This window comes from Dendropsophus ebraccatus, chromosome 5, assembly GCF_027789765.1.
Source record: "Dendropsophus ebraccatus isolate aDenEbr1 chromosome 5, aDenEbr1.pat, whole genome shotgun sequence".
Classification (NCBI taxonomy): domain Eukaryota; kingdom Metazoa; phylum Chordata; class Amphibia; order Anura; family Hylidae; genus Dendropsophus; species Dendropsophus ebraccatus.
Window position 1 is genome coordinate 10,786,419 of NC_091458.1, and position 22,357 is coordinate 10,808,775.

At 47.4% G+C, this 22,357-nt stretch overlaps 1 protein-coding gene across 1 annotated transcript in view; it reads left to right on the plus strand.

The window, feature by feature from the left end:
• The window catches only part of LOC138792262 (NACHT, LRR and PYD domains-containing protein 3-like), a 43,533-nt gene extending 25,069 nt beyond the window's left edge, over window positions 1-18,464 (plus strand). The window contains exons 5-9 of the mRNA XM_069969475.1: window positions 3,639-5,337; window positions 6,681-6,842; window positions 9,565-9,735; window positions 16,477-16,647; window positions 18,209-18,464. Coding sequence (XP_069825576.1) covers window positions 3,639-5,337; window positions 6,681-6,842; window positions 9,565-9,735; window positions 16,477-16,647; window positions 18,209-18,296 — 2,291 coding nt within the window. The 3' untranslated portion in view covers window positions 18,297-18,464. The remainder of the gene's footprint in view (window positions 1-3,638; window positions 5,338-6,680; window positions 6,843-9,564; window positions 9,736-16,476; window positions 16,648-18,208) is intronic.
• Window positions 18,465-22,357: the final 3,893 nt, after the last annotated feature.

Here is a 22,357-nt window from a genome sequence, read left to right on the forward strand (position 1 = left end):
AGTCGTCCTTGCTGTGTACGGGCTGCAGGTCTGTGAGCCCCCCCTCGTGCAGGCACAGTTGATAGGGGCGGAATATTAACCCCCCGGCTGTCAGGAACAGGCACAGGGGAGGTGGGATCACGTGGACGGGCTAAGCCCCGCCTCCCCTGCCTGTGCTGCTTCTGGGAGCCAGTCTCCCTGCGATTCACGTGCCGGGCTGCCCCCTGCTGGCGCTGCTGTGAAGGGCCAGCCGCAACTGCTCCGGATGATGACGCCGGCACAGAGGAGGAGGAGGGAGCAGGAGGAGCCCCCCCCCCGCCGGCCGGAAGCCCGACGTGCTGAGGGATTCCTCCCAGCCTCCCTCTCAGGCCCAGGAGCTGCAGGCTGGTCAGAGGGGGCTTGAGGGTACTGTGGAGGGCTCCCTACACGCCGGGAGCGGCGGGGCGCATCCGGACTGAGCCGCTCCGGCGGGCGCCGGCGGCGTGCGGGCGGTCGGCCCCCCCCGGTACCCGGACCTACCCCCGCCTCCTGGATGGCTTGTGTGAGCTGCTCCTGCAGCCAGTTGGCCCCATGACGTGCCGCAGCATCCCTGAGGGATGCTAGGAAGGAATCTGAAGCGCCGGCTGGACGTGACATGGTGCTCCCTGCTGTCTCAGGTCCGGACGCTGCAGAATGAGGTAACCCCTCCCCCTGACCTATTTCTACCCCCCAGCTATGGCACTCCCCCCACGCTCCTGACACTACCCCTATTGGCCCATTCATAAAGCCCCGCACTTCTGAATGGCTGCTGCCCTTTACTATAGCAACTATGCTAGCAGCCAGCTCCTCTAGCTTAACCCCTTCCTGCCCACCCTGTCATGTACGGGCTGCACTATACTGCGCCCGTTTCGCCCTCCCTTCCAGGACACACACACATCCCATGCACCCAGGACACGGACACATCCCATGCACCCAGGACACGGACACATCCCATGCATCCAGGACACACACATCCCATGCACCCAGAGACACACACATCACATGCACCCAGGACACACAGCACTTACTGTAATTGCAGGGAAGCTCTGAGGGGGCCATATGTTGCAGCTCACTGATCTTCTCCTCACAGTCAGACTCTGGGCCCCTCCTCTTCTTCTGTCCCGACATCCAGGAGAGCAGGAAGCAGCCGAAGGAGGTAGTGAGGGAGCTGGGGAGGGGCCCGGGCTGTGAGGAGGGGGCCCTGTCTGTGTTTCTGCTGCCCTGGTATAGAGTGAGCAGACACACAGACAGGAAGTTCCAGTGTCTGCCCTGAGCGCAGCGGCCGCTACTTCCGGGCAGCCTTAAAGTGGCAGAGCGGCCTAATAAACATCCGGCCTCTGCGGCCCTTAAGTGTACTGGGGGGAACCGGCCCGGGGACCCCCAGCCTTGGTGGGCCCGGGAGGGAACGCCCCCTTTGCCCCCCTCTAATTTCGCTACTGACTCACTCACTTGACAGTGTCCTGTATTCCTGTATGCATTGAAATAAACTTCCAAATATTTATGGATTGGTGAGTGCCTCATCTTTCAACTTGCTCGAGGACTGCATTGACCCTTTTGAACGACAGTTGCATCTTGGAGGAGTAGCGCCCGAAGTGCCCCACTGTCCTGTCGAAGAGAGACTGGTGGTTCAATTAACCAACTGAGTGAAATACTTAGGGACATGACTACCGAGATATTTAATGGAATCAGGCTTCCATTTGAATGGGAATACCTGGCGGGCTTCACCATCAGAGAGGAAGGCCTTGGTTTTGGAGAAGTAAAATTTTTATTTGGAAAGGTGGCCAAATTAGGTGTATTCTTGGGGAGTAGAGGGGAAGGAAACTTGCAGTTGTGACACGTATAGGAGTAGGTGCGGTGTCCCAGCACAGGGTGCTAACTATTGCACCTAGTAAGTCGCTCTTTCAGGTTTACACAGGTGGCAAATGTAATGTCATGTTTTTCCCCACTAGGTGTCACAATTGTTTGGTGTTTGTGCTTGTCACACAGCTGAAGGAGTCAAAGGGTTATCTGTTATGTACCATGTGATGTTTGCTGACCACTCACAGGTGCAGGTGCTTTCTCTCCTATTCTCTTTCTTCACATGCACACAGCCCCCAACACTGACAGGAGGGTTTAGATTGCACCTGTAGGAGGAGTTAGTTCTTGGTAGGAGGAAAAGGTCAGTCTAGACCTAGTTTCCAGTGTGGGAGGAAGCAAAAACCAAGTAGTATCTGCTAAAGGCCAGGATCCCTGACAGGGAGACAAGACAGCAATGAACATCTATGTGGTGCTACCAAGGGAGAAAAGCCAAACAGGGATCACCTCGCCCATGCCAGGAACCTCTCTAAAACATGCAGGGCAGTTACTTGAAGCCATAGGAACTGACCCCAGTAGGACAAAGCTACCATAAGAAAAGTGTATGTATTCTACTGCGCAGCGCAGGACGACTGGGAAACCTCAGGAGTCTGCTACACCCAGATAACCGATGACTGAGTCTCGTATTACCCAATTAGGATGGGTATCCTGTATAGGCATCCGTGAGTACGAGTATTCTCTTCCACTTCTTCTTCTTCTACACCTGTTCTGGCAGAGCACACTTACTACATTGGCATCTGGCATCTTCTATTTCTTCTTACTACAAAGCACCTACTACTACAAGCACCGATCCTGCTTCACCTGTCACCCCCCAAGTTCTTTGTAAAGATTGGCACCGTTGAATTCTGTGTACTGAGTTGCTACCCAGTAAAAGATTTTATTTTTGTTAAAATACAAGGGAATTAATGCCAGGTGTTTAATTAAAATAGCAAAGAGGACACCCTAGTGGAGTTCCATTTCTGACTGAAAGAGAAGCTAGATAGGATGCCATTTGTCTGAACCTGAGCAGTGGAAAGTAAGGACTTACTTCATTTATATTATGTATCTGATTATTTTTATTTAAAGGAGAACTCTGGCAAAATTGAAGCTTTCCCAGCAGGTGGGGGAGCATAATAAACAATCGCTACTTACCTTTCTCTGTGCCCACAAAGTGCTGTGTCACAGGCTCCCAGACCACCACCTGAACTTGAGTCATGACTTGGGGAAAAATGCTCGACCCAGCTGATGGATTGCCAGCTCAGCCAATCAGAGACTGGAACAGTTTCCCATCCCAGTCACTGGCTGGCTGAGAGGGCAATCCATCAGTTGGGTCATGATGTCCCTGGAGAAGATCCAGGAATCCAGCGGGAGTCCCAAAGCGGTGAGGCAGTGCTACATCACTAAATGAGATGATGTGGAGTTATTGTAAAATTGGTGATTATCCCCTTCATGTCCAGCATATGGCTATATATGTTGGATGATGTGAAAGGGTAAATACAAAGAGTATATGCTGCTATGTGCAGTAAATACCTGCTGCTGCTGACACAAGCGATCCTGTTGGTGTAAGTCATTTAACTCATTACACTGTGACATTGAAATAGATGAAGTACATGTTGCAGAGGTGTCGATAGGTCTCTACAGCAGCCTTAAAGCGAATGTACCATCAGATACATTGGCTTTAAGTGATGCATATGAAGAAAATGGTGTCACTTCCCGTGCACGGCACCAGTCTAATTAACGTGCAGGACAATATATTCTGTAATATTTCAGCTTTTTATATTTGACCTTTCTCTTCCTATTCTCTACAGATGTCCAGAACCGTCACAAGAAACATTTATACGAAAAGACTGAGAAACTTATAGAGAACAAACCTCCAAGATGTAACCAGGAAGAGGAAAGCTTCTCATTGTGGACACGTTATGTGAACCTCGCCATTGTCTCCACTGATCAGTTTAGGAAGCGCTCTGGGAATGAGCTCATAGAGACCGGGGTAAAACATGAGGAATACTTAAAGAAAACCCAAAATAACTTACAGCGGATTTCCCCCAACAAGATGTTCCGCTGGTGTCACCGATCCAAAGATGTGCCCCATATAGTAATGGTGAGCGGAGTGCCGGGTGTAGGGAAGACCACACTGATGCAGAAGTTTGTCTATGACTGGGTGAGGGGCGATCTCTATCAAAGATTCTCCTTTGTCTTCTTCTTCAAATTCCGGGAGCTGAACAGACTGGATGAGGTCAGTCTGGAGACCATTATCCTCCAACAATACCCGTATCTGGAGCCGCAGATTGAGAACATCTTACGAGATCCAGAGAAACTTCTCTTCATATTTGATGGATTAGATGAAAGCAATCATACAATGGATTTCACATCCGGTCACTTGTTCTCTAATCCTAGAGAGCGCGGACATTGGGGTCAGATTGTGGTTAGTTTGGTGAGAAAGTCTCTTCTTAATGGTTGTTCTGTCCTGATGACCAGTCGCCCCACCAGACTGGCATCAATTGATTGTGATGTTTTCCAGAGAATAGTAGAGATCACCGGGTTTTTTCCAGAAGAACGACAGACGTACTTTGAGAATTTCTTCTCCGACCCTGAACTGGCAGAAAAGGCTTTTACTTATGTGAAGCAGAATGACACATTGTACACGTTCTGTTACCTCCCGTCCTACTGCTGGATCATCTGTACAGTGTTATCCAGGAGCTTCCAGACAACAAGTAGTGATCAGCCGCCATCATTATTACCCAAAACAGTCACCCAGCTCTTTGCCATATTTGTCGCCAACATCCTGACCAATCACAGCCTGGAGAAAAGTGACGCTCAGAAGGTCCTGCAGTCCATCGGATGGATGGCAGAATATGGAGTCATGAATCACATGATTATATTTGATGATCGAGATCTGAGATCTTTCCATGTGGACAATAAGTCAAAGCTCTTATCAAGTTTTCTGATGGAATCGGAGGAACCTGTGACCTATTCCTTCTTACATCTCACTGTTCAGGAGTTCTTCTCTGCCTTGGTGCATTATGCTGATTATTCTCCTGAGAAGTTACAGGAATCACTAAATAGAGCCCAATCCTATCCTGATGGACGTGGTGAGATGTTCCTCCGTTTCCTGTGTGGTCTATCAGACGCCTCCACCAGGTCGTTACTAACTGGATACCTGGACACACAAGCGGCTCAGGCCTCCAGAGATGTCATCACTTGGCTGCACAACTTCATTCTAAAAGATCAGAGACTGGAAGAGAGTGACAACAAGAAGCGACATCTCCTTAGGACATTCTACTATCTGTATGAGTCCCGGAATAAACCTCTAGTGCAGGAATCATTACAATCATATAGAAGATTAGACCTTTCTGGTGTTCACATGTCGGCTCTAGACTGCACAGTGTTATCATTCATCATGGGAACCTACAGAAATATAGAAGAACTCAATCTATCTGACTGTTCATTAGACCCTGAAGGATTAGAGAGACTTGCACCATCTTTACATAACCTGCAGGATCTGAGGTAAATGACTAATTTTATGTTATACTTCTGTGATATTAATGTTCTGAGAAATATCTGATACATTTATTATCCTTTTATTTCAAGTATGTTAGTATGGCTCCTATAATGGAGTAGATGGGGTCAGATTCATATGGTAATGCTATTGAGGAAAAGGCTGAGGAGTAGACTGGGGATCCTGTATATATATATATATATATATATAAATGAGGATCCACAATATTCCATATGTCATCTTATAGCGCCCCCTATATGGAGAAAAGTATAAAAGCATGAAGAGGGAGGCAGGTGATTTAAGCTTTGATGTGTTTTACAATCAGGAAGAAATGCCCCATGCGTTTCCTCTGTGCATATTTAGAATAAATATCCCAGCTCGACAATGAGCTAAACCTCTGTGAGATAATTTACAGAACTGAACTAGGATGTTGCACATATGGAGACCATCCAGGGGCAGAAGGAAAGCACCCAAAAATCAGGAGTGTCCTGGCCAGATCCGGGATTGTTGGGACATATGGTAAGGGCTTATTCCCATGTTCCATGAAACACAGAACGTATGGATGGGTAAGCCCTGCAATGGACTGTTCATGGCATTATCCCTGCCTGGCATTATGTATCAATAAGATGCCCAGAGCAGGGAAAGTGTTTGAATTTTTTACGGCACTGTAAAGACACAGCCATGCGGCTGCTTCATTACAGTTCCGCGTAAAATCAAACACTTTCCTCGCTCCCGGCATCATATTGTCTATTGCAGGGCTTAGCCTTCCATACGTGGGAATAAGTCCCAATTGTACTGACCCCCAACACACAGTGGTAATGTCATCTATATCGCACAGTATAATTCAATAATGAAACCCAAAAACCATGATGTCATTGTGTTTTTTTCCTTTTCATCAACAAATATATACAAAGCACAAATATATACTTTTTTTTTTCTCTATCTTTAGACCCTTAAATATCCAATAAATAAATGTCCAGGAGCAGCTGCCATGGATGCAACATGTTGGACACAATAGAATCACAATGTGCACTAAGGACCTCAGGTTTTCCTAAGTTTCCGCTCCAGTATATTTATTTAATTGTTTCTGGAGACGCTGCTAAATGACATGCCATGAAGAGAAGACATCAGTGAGGGATGGTGTATGTGTAGAGCAGGGATATGATGTCAGTGGACATATCATATAGCTTCCTTCATTCCTGACATCCACCACACACAAGAGGTGGCTTCTAGTGATGACATTTATGGATGTTACTAACAACCAGGGACATTTTTCTCAAAATTCACAATCTACAGATTTTATGATAACACTCTTTGGATGCGTCACCCACATCTCATCATCTTTTTACAGATTGGATCGTAATAATCTAGCAGACACCGTGTTGGCATCTGTAATAAGGAATAACCGATCCCTGAAGAGACTTGGTCTGTCTGGCAACCGTCTTTCTGATCCTCACTACAGTGATCTGTTGGAAGCTCTGTCCAGTTCAGAGTGCAGGATCGAAGAACTAATGTGAGTATAAGAGATACAGTATGTACAGGACTGAGCCATGTATCCAATCCTATCATGTGTGACAATATCTGCTGAGCCCAGTATCTAATCTCCTCATGTGTGATACTGTATGCTGAGCCCCGGAGCAACGCAGTATGAGGAGGGGCACATGACTAGGGGAGAATAGTGCAGCTAAAGGGGGTTGAGTATGGGTTAATAGTGGTTATGGCAGGAATAGAGGAGGAGGGTCTTCAGAGGAAAGTGGAGGGAGCTGGTGGAGGTGATTTAAGGAAGTGGGCCAGTCAGTCGCAGCAGTTACCAGTCGTGTGCGTGCAGTTACCTCATTGCTAACTCATACTGCGGCAGGTTCGGGAGATGGCTCCTGCAGGGGGCTTCACCGCTGGCTGCAGCTCTATCCAGTGAGGTAGGTGAGTGGGTGCGTCTTGTGACTTGTTTCAATCAGCTGATGACCATTGCTCTACCCCTAGGGGGTGTGTCTGCTTTCATTGTTGAATATCCTCTTCGATATATAAACCTGTGAATTTGGACTGTGTGATTGCCATGATTAAGGAATGTTATTCCGAAATGCATCATGTGCGTTTGTACATGATATGGAATAAAGTTTCTACAATTTTTTACCACATTGGAGCTGTGGATTCCACACTTTTCCATTATTGGTGAGTGGGTGTGTGCTCGCTGCTCCCGCCCTCCAGTCCATTTGAGTCCTGATGGATCCCCCTCCTCCCCAGTGCCGCAGGCGGAGCCTCTCTAGTGCCCTGAGTGATGTTGGCTCAGCAGTATAGAGGTCAGAATGAATCCCCGACAGCAGCTAGGGAGGGAGGTACCAGGGGAATCCCGGTTGACCGCCCCACCCCACGTCACGGAGCAGGAGAAGAGATGGTTTCTCTGAGGGCTGATGTGCCGGGTGCTCGCAGAGCTCAGCTTGCGCATTGGAGCCCTCAGCGGGGCTCCCGGTCAGCATCCCCATGGCCCGCACCAGTGAGCAGGTGAACAGAGGCTGCAGAGGTCCAGCCAGCAGTGAGAGGGGAGCCTGGGGACCCGCTGGTTGCACGAGACCGGAGTCGTGGCACCAGAAGGGTCTGGTGGTAGGGTCAGATCACGGGACGGGGGGAGCTAGCCCCACCCCAGTACATCCGGTTAAGAGGAGGATCATGGTGACAGGGGCAGAGCAGGTGTTCAGGAGGCCTCAGTGACGTAGGTGCTTCAGTGCCGGTGGGCGTGCAGTTGCAGGGCCCAGGATCTGCATGAGGAGAGGAAACAGCAGCAGTGACTTCTGGAGGAGATGAAGGGGCGGTCGCTGGGCCCACAGGTCTGGAGAGGTTGTGTGAGTCTACCACCAGCTCCAGCTAAATGGGGTGGGGGGGGGGTGCAGAGGCTGTTGCTGGGCATGCAGAAGTTAATAAGTAGGAGCCTGGGTCACCATCGGCAGTGTGGAGGGGCGTTGCTAGCGTTGCAAGGGGTCAGTGGTCCAGCTCTAGTGGCTGTGGTAAGTGGGTTTTTATTGGGCGGCACATGTTGAGGGTCCTGAAGGGGGGGTCAAGGGCTGTGCAGGTTGCTGGTGATGCTGCGGCGAGAGGGGCAGTGAAGGCTGCAGGTGAAGCTGTGGTGAGCAGGGCAGTGCAGGCTGCTGGTCATGCCAGGGTGAGTGGAGTGGTCCGCTTACACAAAGCAATAATTTGCCCAATCGATCGTTTAACGATTTTGAAGCAACAATTTGGTTTTTATAACGATAAGCGTTTAGAAGAATAAATTGTTAGCATAATCGTTAGAAAAATCATTATTGTGATCGTTTTTAAGATCGTCTAAGCCCATCTCACATAGGGTGAATTTTTGAAAGACTGTTTACACAAAGCGATCTGCAAATTTTTAGCGAGCGACCAATGACGATTTGAGAACATGTTGAAAGACCAAGATGAACAATATCTTGCTAGTCGCTTGATCATTCACTGTGTTTACACAAGCCGATTATCGCTGAATCTTAAAAATGATCGCATAAACGATTTTTCTTACGAATTTTCTTACGATTTTTCTAACGATTTATACGTCTAAACGCTGATCGTTATAAAAACCAAATTGTTGCTTTAAAATCGTTAAACGATCGTTTGGGCGAATTATCGCTCTGTGTAAACGTAGCATAAATCAAACTGTCCACTTAAGGTGCGCTTACACGTAACGATTATCGTGCAAATTTGCACGATAACGATCGAATTCGAACGATAATCGTACGTGTAAACGCAGCGAACGATCGAACGACGAACGAGAAATCGTTCATTTTGATCTTTCAACATGTTCTCAAATCGTCGTTCACAAAAAATTCACAGATCGTTACGTGTAAACAGTCGTTCGCCGATTTAACCAATGTGTGAGATAGACTTAAGCGATCACAAAACAATCGCACGATATATCGTACCGTCTAAACGCTGATCGTTATGAAAAAAAAATCGCTACTCCGACATCGTTAATCGTACGATCGGGCCAATTATCTTTTCGTGTAAACGCACCTTTAGGAAGCAACACTGATTGACAATCAATTTCACCTGCTGTTGTGGAAATGGAATTGAATGGAATGAAAATTAGCAAGGTTAGCAAGACCCAACCAGATCCACCAGACTCAATAAAGGAGGGTTCTGCAGGTGGGGACCACAGACCACTTCTCACTGCCTATGCTTTCTAGCTGATGTTTTGGTCGCGTCACCCACATCTCATCTTCTTATTATTACAGACTGACTGATAATCAGTTATCTGACACTTCCTGCCCCCAGTTGGCATCTGTAATAAGGAATAAGCCCTCCCTGAAGATACTTGTCCTGACTATGAACCATCTGTCCGGTCCTCACTTCGGTGACTTGGCGGAGGCTCTGTCCAGTCCAGACTGCAGCATAGAGGAACTGGTGTGAGTATACAACATGTGTACAGGCCATATATCTAATCATATTATGTTTGATACTGTCTGCAGAGCAATGTACCTAATCTTGGCATTCTTTTTCTAAAACTTTGTTATTAAATTTTTTAATTATTTTATAATTTTTATAACTTAATATTATTTTAGAATTTAAAATTATTTTAAAATTTAAAATTATTACATTTTTGAAAAAAAAATAATAAAAAAATTTAGCAACATAAGTGACAATACAATGGTAATCTTTGCATTTTTTATGCTATTTGCTAAGATGTGTATCTTATGTGTAGTGATGAGCGAGTACTAAAATGCTCGGGTGCTCGTTACTCGAGACGAATATCTCCCGATACTCGAGTGCTTGTTTCAAGTAACGAATCCCATTGCAGTCAATGGGAAACTGGAGCTTTTTTGCAAGAGACTTCGGTAGAGGTTCAGTAGAGGGAAGGTCGTGTGAAAACCTGTCAACCTCAGAAAATGATGGAAACACAACGGAAATGGACAGGAAACAGCAGGGGCAGCATGTATGCATGCCTCTGAGGTTGCCTAATGGCACCATTATGGCAAATTCTGGGCAACAGCCTGGTTAAAACAGAGGTAGGCATAGGGACCACCCAAACACTCAGCCTGACACAGCTTGGCAGTGAGGACACAGGGAACCATTAAAACACAGGTAGCTTATGAACTACCCCTCCATTCAGTGACAGCAAACAAGGCTACTGGGTGTTTTCAATCAGTGACAGCAAAAAAGGTTACTGGGTGTTTCCATTCATTAACAACAAATAAAGTTACTGGGTGTTTCCACTTATTGACAGCAAACAAGAGTACTGGGTGTTTCCATTCATTGACAGCAAACAAGGTTACTGGGTGTTTCCATTTAGTGACAGCAAGCAAGGTTACTGTGTTTCCATTCATTGACATTAAACAAGGCTACTGGGTGTTTTCAATCAGTGACAGCAAACAAGGTTACTGGGTGTTTCCATTCAGTGACAGCAAACTAGGTTACTGGGTGTTTCCATTCATTGACAGCAAACAAGGTTACTGGGTGTTTGCATTCAGTGACAGCAAACAAGGTTACTGGGTGTTTGCATTCAGTGACAGCAAACTAGGTTACTGGGTGTTTGCATTCAGTGACACCCCCTTTACACTGTGCAAGCAGTAGTGAGCTTAGATATGGCTTAAGTAAGAAAGACAGAAATCTGGAAATATACTTGTGGTCCCAATAGTTTTTGAGGGCCTGTAAGATACAATCTAGTGGTGGCTGCATCTATATACACTCTGTGACACCCCAATACAATGAGCAGTGAAGTTCTATGCAGGTGTACTACAAATCCCAGCAATACAATGTAGTACAGCAGGACCACCAGCCACAAAATCATACTGAGCACTTCTTAGGGGTCTGTATGCAACACCTAATGCCCCCTTTCTGCCAGCAGCCGGTCACCACCATGTGCTGCTGAAATTATGGTAGCTGCACTGCAAGTCCCAGCCAGCAGTCTGGAGTAATAGTATTAAAAACCGATTTGAAGCCCTTACAAGGGCTGTTTGGTTCTGTATATAGTATCCCTGCCTACTGGAACGCTAATTCCCTCCCTAACGCTCTCCCTGACCAGCAGCAGCTCTGTCCCTATTCTCTTCCAGCATGCATGTGAGCCGAGCCTCGGCGGCCGCGCGTTTTATATGGCAGGGTCATCTGATCTGGCCAACCAATCGCTGGTATCGACATGTATGGGTCCCACGTGATCGCAGGATGTACCAAAGAGTCTCCTGCATGTTTATTGGCTGAGAAATAGCGCCCAAACTTACAGGAAATGGATAATGAGATCTTCTCGAGTATCGCAAGAGTAACGAGTACCATCGAGCACCCTAATACTCGATCAAGTACCAAGCTCGGACCAGCATGCTCGCTCATCACTACTTATGTGTGATACTGTCTGCTAAGATGTGTATCTTATCCAATGTGTGATACTTTCTAAACAACTCTGTATTTAATCCTATCATGTGTGATGCTGTCTGCCGCGCTGTGTATCTAATCCTGTCATGTGTGATACTATCTGCTGTGATGCATATCTAATCCTGTTATGCTGAAATCTTGTATCTAATCCTATCATGTTTGATAATATCTGCTCAGCTCCTGTATCTAATCCTATCATGTGTGATACTCTCTGTTGAGCTCTGTATCTACTCCCTTTTCCCTATAGATTATAAGATCCTATGGGAAGGACTCCTACCTCATGTATCTTGTAACCTCTGCTCCCCTTGCAGTGTCCCGCAACCCATGTGCCACTGCTGGGTTCTCCTTTAGTTCAGTCGGTACTGTAGGTATTTTGTATTGGGCTATTCTATACCTTACTACAGCTGCACTTTTATTGTTTGGCCACAAAGTACTTGCCTTGTCTTGTATTTCAGCCAGCACACTGAAGACCAAGGGGGTTAATATTCATATGTTGGGGTACATAATGCTTGATTGCCAGCCATGTCCCACTCCCTCAGCCTATCAGAGGCTTGTTCTGAAAGGTTGCAGCCTATGAGACATCGAGTAACCACAAGTTCTCCTCCACCAATGGAAGACTAGTCCCAGCTCCCTGTATAAAACTCCCTGCTAGTTCCAGGTGGGGGATTAGTCAGGGAGTTTGACTGTAGTCTGCTGTGTGTTCCTGACTAGCGGTTGTTTCAGAGAGTTCCTACAGGGCCTGGCCCTCATGGACAGGTGCCCAAGCCTGTCAAGATTCTGGGACTAGTCTAGCATAGTGTGTGCAACCAGCTGTGCTCCTGATTTCTTCACCAGTTTCTATGGCCTGCTAAACCTTGACAGGGGATCTAACCAGTCTACGTCTGGGGGGATTATCTCTCTCTTCAAGCTTTCGCCAGGAAGTCCGCCCAACTAAAATGGAATATACCCAGCGTGTTCGTTTAGCATTACATTGAAGGTTGAAGTCCCCCATTGAATTCTACTTGATCTTCTTGGGTAATCTTGAGAGATTGGCTCCACCTGGATGTCCTAGTCCGGGACCTCTTTTCCTGGATCAGACACTCTTCCGGCAAGAAGCTGTATATTCTAAACCATAGGTGTCAAACTCAGGCCCTCCAGCTGTTCCTAAACTCCCATCATGCCTGGACATGTCTACCTCAAAAACTTCTAAGAGACTTTTACCACCCAAGTACACTTCTCAGGTCTAAGCTACTGTCACTAAGGGCTCTATTACATGGGACGATTATTGTGCGAAAAATCGTTGTTCAAATTTAACCGATAGTCGTTATGTGTAATTGCAGGCAACGATCAAAAAATTGTTCATATGTCATTGATCGTTGATTTAGAGCTGAACCTAAAATTATCGTTAATCATTCATTAATTGTTTGCTAATCGTTCGCTCTACTTCCACATTCGTTCGCTCCAGTTCCAGTTTCATGTTAAAGATAAACAATCTTGTTTGCTATCGTTTATAATTAGTCGTTAATCGTTAAAAATTGTTTTTTGTAATAGGACCCTAAGAACTACAATGTGCTTTAAGAACTTGCCCCTGTAAAGTTGTTCACTTGTTTAACCCCTTGCCTCTAAAGCCTGTTTTGGCCTTAATGACCAGGCTCATTTTTCAAAATCTGACCTGTCTCACTTTATGCGCTTATAGCTCAGTGATGCTTTAACGTATGCTAGCGATTCTGAGATAGTTTTTTCATCACATATGGCAATTTATATTAGTGGCAAAATTTGGTCACTACTTTGTGTATTTTTTGTGAAAAACATTAAAATATCATGAAAAATTTGAAAATTTTGCATTTTATGAACTTCTGAAATTCTCTGCTTCTAAAAAAGGAAGTCATAGCACATAAATTAGTTACTAAATCACATTATCAATATGTCCTCTTTATTCTGGCATAATTTGGGAAACATATTTTACTTTTTTAGGGTGTTATGGGGCTTAGAAATTTATTAGCAAATTATCACATTTTGTGAAAATTTCCAAAACTGATTTTTTGTTTTTAGGGACCAGTTCTTTTTTTAAATGGATTTAGGAGGCTTGTATACTGGAAACCCCCATAAGTGACCCCATTTTGGAAACTAGACACCTTAAAGAATTAATCTAGGGGTATAATGAGCATTTTAACCCTATAGGGGCTGGAGGAAAGTATTCACAATTAGGCCGTAAAAAAATGGAAAATTAAAATTTTCCAATAATATATACGTTTAGATTAAAGTTTCTCATTTTCAAAAGCAAAATTTGTAACGCAGGTTCTCCTGAATCCTTTGTAAACCACTGTATGGGCACACAGCCGGTCTCAGAAGGAAAGGAGCGCCAATTAGCATTTTCAGTTCAGATTTTGCTGAAGTAGTTTCTGAGCGCCAGGTGTGTTTGCAGAGCCCCTGTAGTCTCCGCAGAAGAGACCCCCCCCCAAAAGTCACCCCATTTTGGAAAGTACACCCCTCGAATAATTCATCTTGGTGTGTGGTGACCATTTTGACCCCACAGGTATTAGAGGAAAGTATTCAAAATAGACAGTAAAATTGAAAAACTAGAATTTTTCCAATAATATGTTCGTTTAGTTTGAAATTTCTCAATTTCACTAGGAACAGGGGAGAAGCTGCATGCCAAAATCTGTAACGCAGGTTCTCCTGAGTAGAACGGTACCCCATATGTGGGTATAAACCACTGTATGGGCACCCAGCCGGGCTCAGAATGGAAGGAGCGCCAATTAGCATTTTCAGTGCAGATTTTTCCAAAGAAGTTTCTGAGCAACGTGCTGTTGTTACGTGCAATCTGGCGTGATTACGGGCAACGTGCGGTGGTTACGGGCAACGTGCGGTGGTTACGTGTAATCTGGCGTGATTACGGGCAACCTGGGGTGGTTACGGGTAATCTGTTGTGATTATATGCAACCTGGGGCGGTTAGGGGCAATGTGCGGTTGTTACGGGCAATCTGGCGTGATTACGGGCAACGTGCGGTGGTTTACGGGCAATGTACGGTTGTTACAGGCAACGTGCGGTGGTTACGCGCAATCTGGCGTGATTACGGACAACCTGGGGCGGTTATGGGCAACGTGCGGTGGTTACGGGTAATCTGGGGGGGTTAGGGGTAATTTGGGAGTAAACTGCAATTATTACTATAATAAAAAGTGTGTGTTTTATTACTGTAATATTTTCTATCACAGTAATCATAGTTTAGTGACAGAGACCAAATTGGTCTCTGTCACTTTAAATTTTCAGAGCTGGCTGCTTTTGGCGCCCATGCGCACCTCAGAAGCAGTCAGGACGTCGAGGAGGACGGACCTCCGTGGATCCGGTGAGTATATGGGGAAGGGCGACACTGTAACACTTTTTATTCCCTGTCACCAATGATTTATGGTGACAGGGGATAAAAAGTGCCAGCAGCACTGGGAACAGGTGATCAGCGGTATATAGTATATACCGCCGATCGCCTGTTCCGGGACACCACAGGGGGGTCCCCGATCACTGCCCCATGCTCTCCGCTACCTCCGGTGGCGGAGAGCATGGGGCTTTGATCATTTTTTCATTTCCATGGGGGCGCCATCTTGGATTTGATGGCCGCCCGGGGAGGGAGCGGGTTAGTGATCAGGGCACTAGGGGTGCTGATCTGGGGTCTGATTATTACATTTTCATCTCCCCCCACCGTGGATTCACGGTGGGGGGAGATGAAAGCGGTCGGCGGCGCCGGTACCGGAGATTGCCATTATAACGTTGATAGCGGCGATCTCCGGTACGGGAGCCGGGGGACACAGTGACATTGGTGGCGGGAGGAGGCAACGTGCTGCAGCCTCCTCCCGCTGCCTGATTAACATCAAACATGACATCTCCCCCATAGACGCTGCGGTTGCATCGACCGCAGCGTTTATGGGGTTAACTGCCCGGGGGGAGCGCGGCTCCCCTCCGGGCAGAGGCAGCGGGAGGATGTGGTGTGATACTGCCTCCTCCCGCTGCCCAATCTCACTTACCGACAGCGGGGGGAGGCAGGAACAACATGACGTTTGGGGAACGTCATGTTGCATTAACTACCTACTTAACATGACGTTCCCCAAACGTCATTTTGCGGCAAGGGGTTAAGAACCTGAACCTTGTGCTCACTCTGATACACTACACCATGAGGGACACCAGTGACTACACCTAGACCTTTAATGGCATGTGCTGGGACCAAGGGTGGGCAAAGGTACTGCAACACTTGTCCTTGCAAGTTTCACCTAGCACCCCTGGATTACTACACCCTGTCTGTACCTCGCTGTCTTCTTCTACATTGTATTATCCCAATATTGCGCCATGTAAAAATGAGGAATAAAGATTCTCATCAGCACAAATTATACAGAAATCCTCCGCTTAATGACCAGACCAGTGAATGGGGGCCCTGGGGGCCACAGACTGACAGCTACAAAAGATAGAGAAGGAAGGAGAGTTCTCAGCGGCTCAGGTGACACCAGATCCTCCATCTGCTTTATGAGTCTTGTAGATTCCGGGTATTGCAATAATCCCTGATTTATTACACGCCATAAAGTGAGACCATTAGTGAGGGATTGTGTATGTGTAGAGCATGGATCTGGTGTCAGCGGACATATCATATAGCTGCCGCCATTCCTGAAATCCACCACACACACAAGAGGCGGCTTCTAGTGATGACATTTATGGATGTTACTAACAGCATTTTCTCTGCACATTCACAATCTACAGATTTTATACTAACGCTCTGTGGACGCATCACCCACATCCCATATTATTATTATTATTATTACAGATTGGGTAGTAATGGACTACCGAACACTTCCTGCCCCCAGTTGGCCTCTGTAATAAGGAATAACCCCTCCCTGAAGATACTTGTCCTGTTTGGTAACCGTCTATCTGGTCCTCACTTCAGTGACTTGGTGGAAGCTCTGTCCAGTCCAGACTGCAGGATAGAGGAACTACAGTAAGTATAAGAGATGTATACAGGCCTGAGCCATGTATCTAATCCTATCATGTGTTATACTGTCTACTGAGCCATGTATCCAATCCTATCATGTGTGACACTGTCTTTTTAACTTCTGTATCTAATCCTATTGTGTGCCATACTTTATTCTTAGCCATATATCTACTTCTTACCATGTGTGATACTCTCTACTGACCTCTGTATCTAATCCTATACTGTGTGATATTGTCTGCTGAGCCATGTATCTAATCATATTATGTGTGATACTGTCTGCTGTGCTGCGTATCTAGTCTTATCATATTTAATACTGTGTGCTGATGTCCTGTATCTAATCTTATCCAGGGCCGCCATCAGGATGGCCGAGTTGTCGGTTACATTGGGCAGGCTCAGCAGAGCCAAGTTGTCGGTTACATTGGGCAGGCTCAGCAGAGCCAAGTTGTCGGTTACATTGGGCAGGCACAGCAGAGCAGAGTTGTCAGTACGGTAGGGACTGGTTCAGCAGTAGCAGATTTATATACTATCCCAGGATGGGGGCACACACTCTCTCTCTCACACACACACTCACACTCACTCACACACTCTATGCAGGGAAGCTCCAAGGCCCATTAAGTCTTCAGTGCTCCTCACACAGCGGCTCCGCCCCTCCCCCTCATATTCCGACCTTGCAGCAGAGACGACGGCAGCCAGAGAAGTTTGTGAGATGAAAGGAGGGAGGGAGGAGAGAGGGGGAGGGGGGAGGCAGGAGAGAGGAGAGGGGGAGGCAGGAGAGAGGAGAGGGGGAGGCAGGAGAGAGGAGAGAGGCCCGCTGCATCTTCCTGTCACCTGGAAGAGCACACAGGCCGGAAGTCACCAGCTCTGCACGAGCCTGGGAGCTGCTGAGGAGGGGGCCGGTCCATTGTGGAGGGAGGGGGGGGATTCTGCAGCCCGGTCCACAGACAGTGCAGGGGGGAGGAGGGCACTGTCTGTATACCAGGCTTTTCACAAAGTGAAGTGTGTGGGAGGCCCGGGCCCCCCCATAGTGTAAATGCTGCCCCCCTGCTCAGTATTGTGTAAGTTCTGCCCCCCATGTAAGGACACAGCCACATCAGCAACAATGGATAATAGCAGCCAATGGTTCATACATCGTGGAGCTTGCCCTTGCGTCTCATATCAGGAAGGGGTTTTGATATAACAGCAATAAGATACAAGCAGCCCCTCTGTAAAGGCCTTGGTATACGTCACCTGGAGGCCTGCTCCATCTCACCCGCACCAAGTATAGAGTCCAGATATAGAGATCAGAAGCCAAACCTCTTCTTCAGGTTGTGTTATACTCCTCACTGTATAGGACTGGAACAAATCTCCTCACCAGGTTTATATAGAGAAATAAGTTAGGAAAGCTGCACCACTGGTCATGTGACCTCCAAGAAATGGGAGTCACTGAATTAATAAATCCCCAATGTCACTAGGTCTGGAGATTGTACAGATCCCATCCTCAGGACCGACCATTCACTGACTGATCTGAGGTCAGGACACGATCCTTACAATACAGTCACTAACACTGCCAATTCTGTTTCTCCTCTAGGTTGCTGGGAAATCAATTGTCTGAAGAAGAGAAGAAAAAAATAAAAAAGCTGGAAAGACGCAAATCATATATGAATATAATTTACTGAGCAAACAAGGAGCCGGATGTGAAGAGCAGATGACAGGACTATTGATGGTCAATACTTCTTCCGAGCTCCAGTATTAGGAGGGTATCTTGGTGCATTATGGGTAATATCACTGATCTACAGAAGATGAGGAAACATCTTGTATTATAATAAAGATGATGTCCTAGGTCATACAGGAATGCTCTATCCCCGCCAATGATATGTCCAGTAACTAAACCCTGTATAGTCCTCCTATCCCCAGGACTATAGGCTGTAGCAGTGATTGCCGGAGCAGAGGGTCCTGTATAATGCTCCTATCCCCAGGACTATGGGGTGTAGCAGTGATCTCCGGAGTAGAGGGTCCTGTATAATTCTCCTATCCCCAGGACTATGGGATGTAGCAGTGATCTCCGGAGAAGAGGGTCCTGTATAATGCTCCTATCCCCAGTACTATGGGGTGTAGCAGTGATCTCCGGAGCAGAGGGTCCTGTATAATGCTCCTATCCCCAGGACTATGGGGTGTAGCAGTGATCTCCGGAGCAGAGGGTCCTGTATAATGCTCCTATCCCCAGGACTATGGGGTGTAGCAGTGATCTCCGGAGCAGAGGGTCCTGTATAATGCTCCTATCCCCAGGACTATGGGGTGTAGCAGTGATCTCCGGAGCAGAGGGTCCTATATAATGCTCCTATCCCCAGGACTATGGGGTGTAGCAGTGATCTCCGGAGCAGAGGGTCCTGTATAATGCTCCTATCCCCAGTACTATGGGGTGTAGCAGTGATCTCCGGAGCAGAGGGTCCTGTATAATGCTCCTATCCCCAGGACTATGAGGTGTAGCAGTGATCTCCGGAGGAGAGGGTCCTGTATAATGCTCCTATCCCCAGGACTATGGGGTGTAGCATTGATCTTTGGAGCAGAGGGTCCTGTATAATGCTCCTATCCCCAGGACTATGGGGTGTAGCAGTGATCTCCGGAGGAGAGGGTCCTGTATAATGCTCCTATCCCCAGGACTATGGGGTGTAGCAGTGATCTCCGGAGCAGAGGGTCCTGTATAATGCTTCTATCCCCAGGACTATGGGGTGTAGCAGTGATCTCCGGAGGAGAGGGTCCTATATAATGCTCCTATCCCCAGGACTATGGGGTGTAGCAGTGATCTCCGGAGCAGAGGGTCCTGTATAATGCTCCTATCCCCAGGACTATGGGGTGTAGCAGTGATCTCCGGAGCAGAGGGTCCTGTATAATGCTCCTATCCCCAGGACTATGAGGTGTAGCGGTGATCTCCGGAGGAGAGGGTACTGTATAATGCTCCTATCCCCAGGACTATGGGGTGTAGCATTGATCTTTGGAGCAGAGGGTCCTGTATAATGCTCCTATCCCCAGGACTATGGGGTGTAGCAGTGATCTCCGGAGCAGAGGGTCCTGTATAATGCTCCTATCCCCAGGACTATGGGGTGTAGCAGTGATCTCCGGAGCAGAGGGTCCTGTATAATGCTCCTATCCCCAGGACTATGGGGTGTAGCAGTGATCTCCGGAGCAGAGGGTCCTGTATAATGCTCCTATCCCCAGGACTATGGACAGTAGCAGTGATCTCCGGAGGAGAGGGTCCTGTATAATGCTCCTATCCCCAGGACTATGGGCTGTAGCAGTGATCTCCGGAGCAGAGGGTCCTGTATAATGCTCCTATCCCCAGGACTATGGGGTGAAGCAGTGATCTCCGGAGCAGAGGGTCCTGTATAATGCTCCTATCCCCAGGACTATGGGGGGTAGCAGTGATCTCCGGAGCAGAGGGTCCTGTATAATGCTTCTATCCCCAGGACTATGGGGGGTAGCAGTGATCTCCGGAGCAGAGGGTCCTGTATAATGCTCCTATTCCCAGGACTATGGGCTGTAACAGTGATCTCCGGAGCAGAGAGTCCTGTATAGTCCTCCTATCCCCAGGACTATGGGGTGTAGCAGTGATCTCCGGAGCAGAGGGTCCTGTATAATGCTCCTATCCCCAGGACTATGGGGTGTAGCAGTGATCTCCGGAGCAGAGGGTCCTGTATAATGCTCCTATCCCCAGGTCTATGGGGGGCAGCAGTGATCTCCGGAGCAGAGGGTCCTGTATAATGCTCCTATCCCCAGGACTATGGGGTGTAGCAGTGATCTCCAGAGCAGAGGGTCCTGTATAATGCTCCTATCCCCAGGACTATGGGGGGCAGCAGTGATCTCCGGAGCAGAGGGTCCTGTATAATGCTCCTATCCCCAGGACTATGGGGGGCAGCAGTGATCTCCGGAGCAGAGGGTCCTGTATAATGCTCCTATCCCCAGGACTATGGGGGGCAGCAGTGATCTCCGGAGCAGAGGGTCCTGTATAATGCTCCTATCCCCAGGACTATGGGGGGCAGCAGTGATCTCCGGAGCAGGGGATCCTGTATAATCCTCCCTAGGACCAGGGTTGTGGAGTCTGTAAGCCGCAGCTCCGACTCCAACTCCTTCATAAATGGCCGGTCATATACCAGGGGAGTTATCTATCACACTGGCTCAGCAGCTTCTCCCTAATGTATTACATAATCCTGGGGTGATTTCTGAAACATACAAAGGAAGCTTCTCCTGTGTGTGCAGTGGATGCAGCCAGTCTCCAGCCTCCATGTCCTGAACAACTCAGAACTAGACTAGATGGAGCAGGTGATCTTTTCCTGCTGACAGTTTTCTATGTTTCTAAATAAATATTCACCATACACACAGAAACACTGCTAACACTGCCAGATACCTGTGAAATAGATGTCAGCCATAGTGATATACAGGGGGTCACACATAGTGATATACAGGGGCTCACACATAGTGATATAGAAGGTCACTGTGAGGGCACGCAATAGCACGCACACACACACACACACACACACACACACACAGCCTGCTGCAGCTATAGCACACACACACACAGCTTGCTTCAGCCATAACACACACACACACACAGCCTGCTGTAGCCATAGTGTGCACACACACACACACACACACACACACAGCTTACTGCAGCCATAGCACACACACACACATACACACAGCTGCAGCCATAGAACACTGAAGAAAAACACACAATCTTCTCCCAGAGAGAAAACACCACACTGAGGACAGAGGTTACTGCTACACTACTTATGTCTTCTCCTTCTCTATATTACACAGAATATCTTCATATTACACTGCTTCTCATATACAGTCATCCAGCATCCAGGAAGAGAACAGCACAGATCTCCCCCCACACAATGGACTCTTCCAGCTCAGGAACAAACTGCCAAATAGTGACCGACAACTTTCCATGACCCCCCTTATATAATAGGGCCAGTGTCCTATTACTGATATATTCCCCGACCACTCTTATGTAATAGGGCCAGTGTCCTATTACTGATATATTCCCCAACCACCCTTATGTAATAGGGCCAGTGTCCTATTACTGATATATCCCCCGACCACCCTTATGTAATAGGGCCAGTGTCCTATTACTGATATATTCCCTGCCCACCCTTATGTAATAGGGCCAGTGTCCTATTACTGATATATTCCCTGCCCACCCTTATGTAATAGGGCCAGTGTCCTATTACTGATATATTCCCCGACCACCCTTATGTAATAGGGCCAGTGTCCTATTAGAATGTTGCTCATAATATATATTCATGAGCAAAACTTGTAAAATTCATATCAAAATTCAATTCTACATTTTTGAAAGATTTTTTTAAAGCTGGAGTCGGAACATTTTTTTCCGACTCCGACTCCAGATAAAGCTAACTCCAACTCCGACTCCACGATTCCGACTCCAAAGCCCTGCCTAGGACTATGGGGTGTAGCAGTGATCTCCGGAGCAGAGGGTCCTGTATAATGCTCCTATCCCCAGGACTATGGGGTGTAGCAGTGATTTCCGGAGCAGAGGGTCCTGTATAATGCTTCTATCCCCAGGACTATGGGGTGTAGCAGTGATCTCCGGAGGAGAGGGTCCTATATAATGCTCCTATCCCCAGGACTATGGGGTGTAGCAGTGATCTCCGGAGCAGAGGGTCCTGTATAATGCTTCTATCCCCAGGACTATGGGGTGTAGCAGTGATCTCCGGAG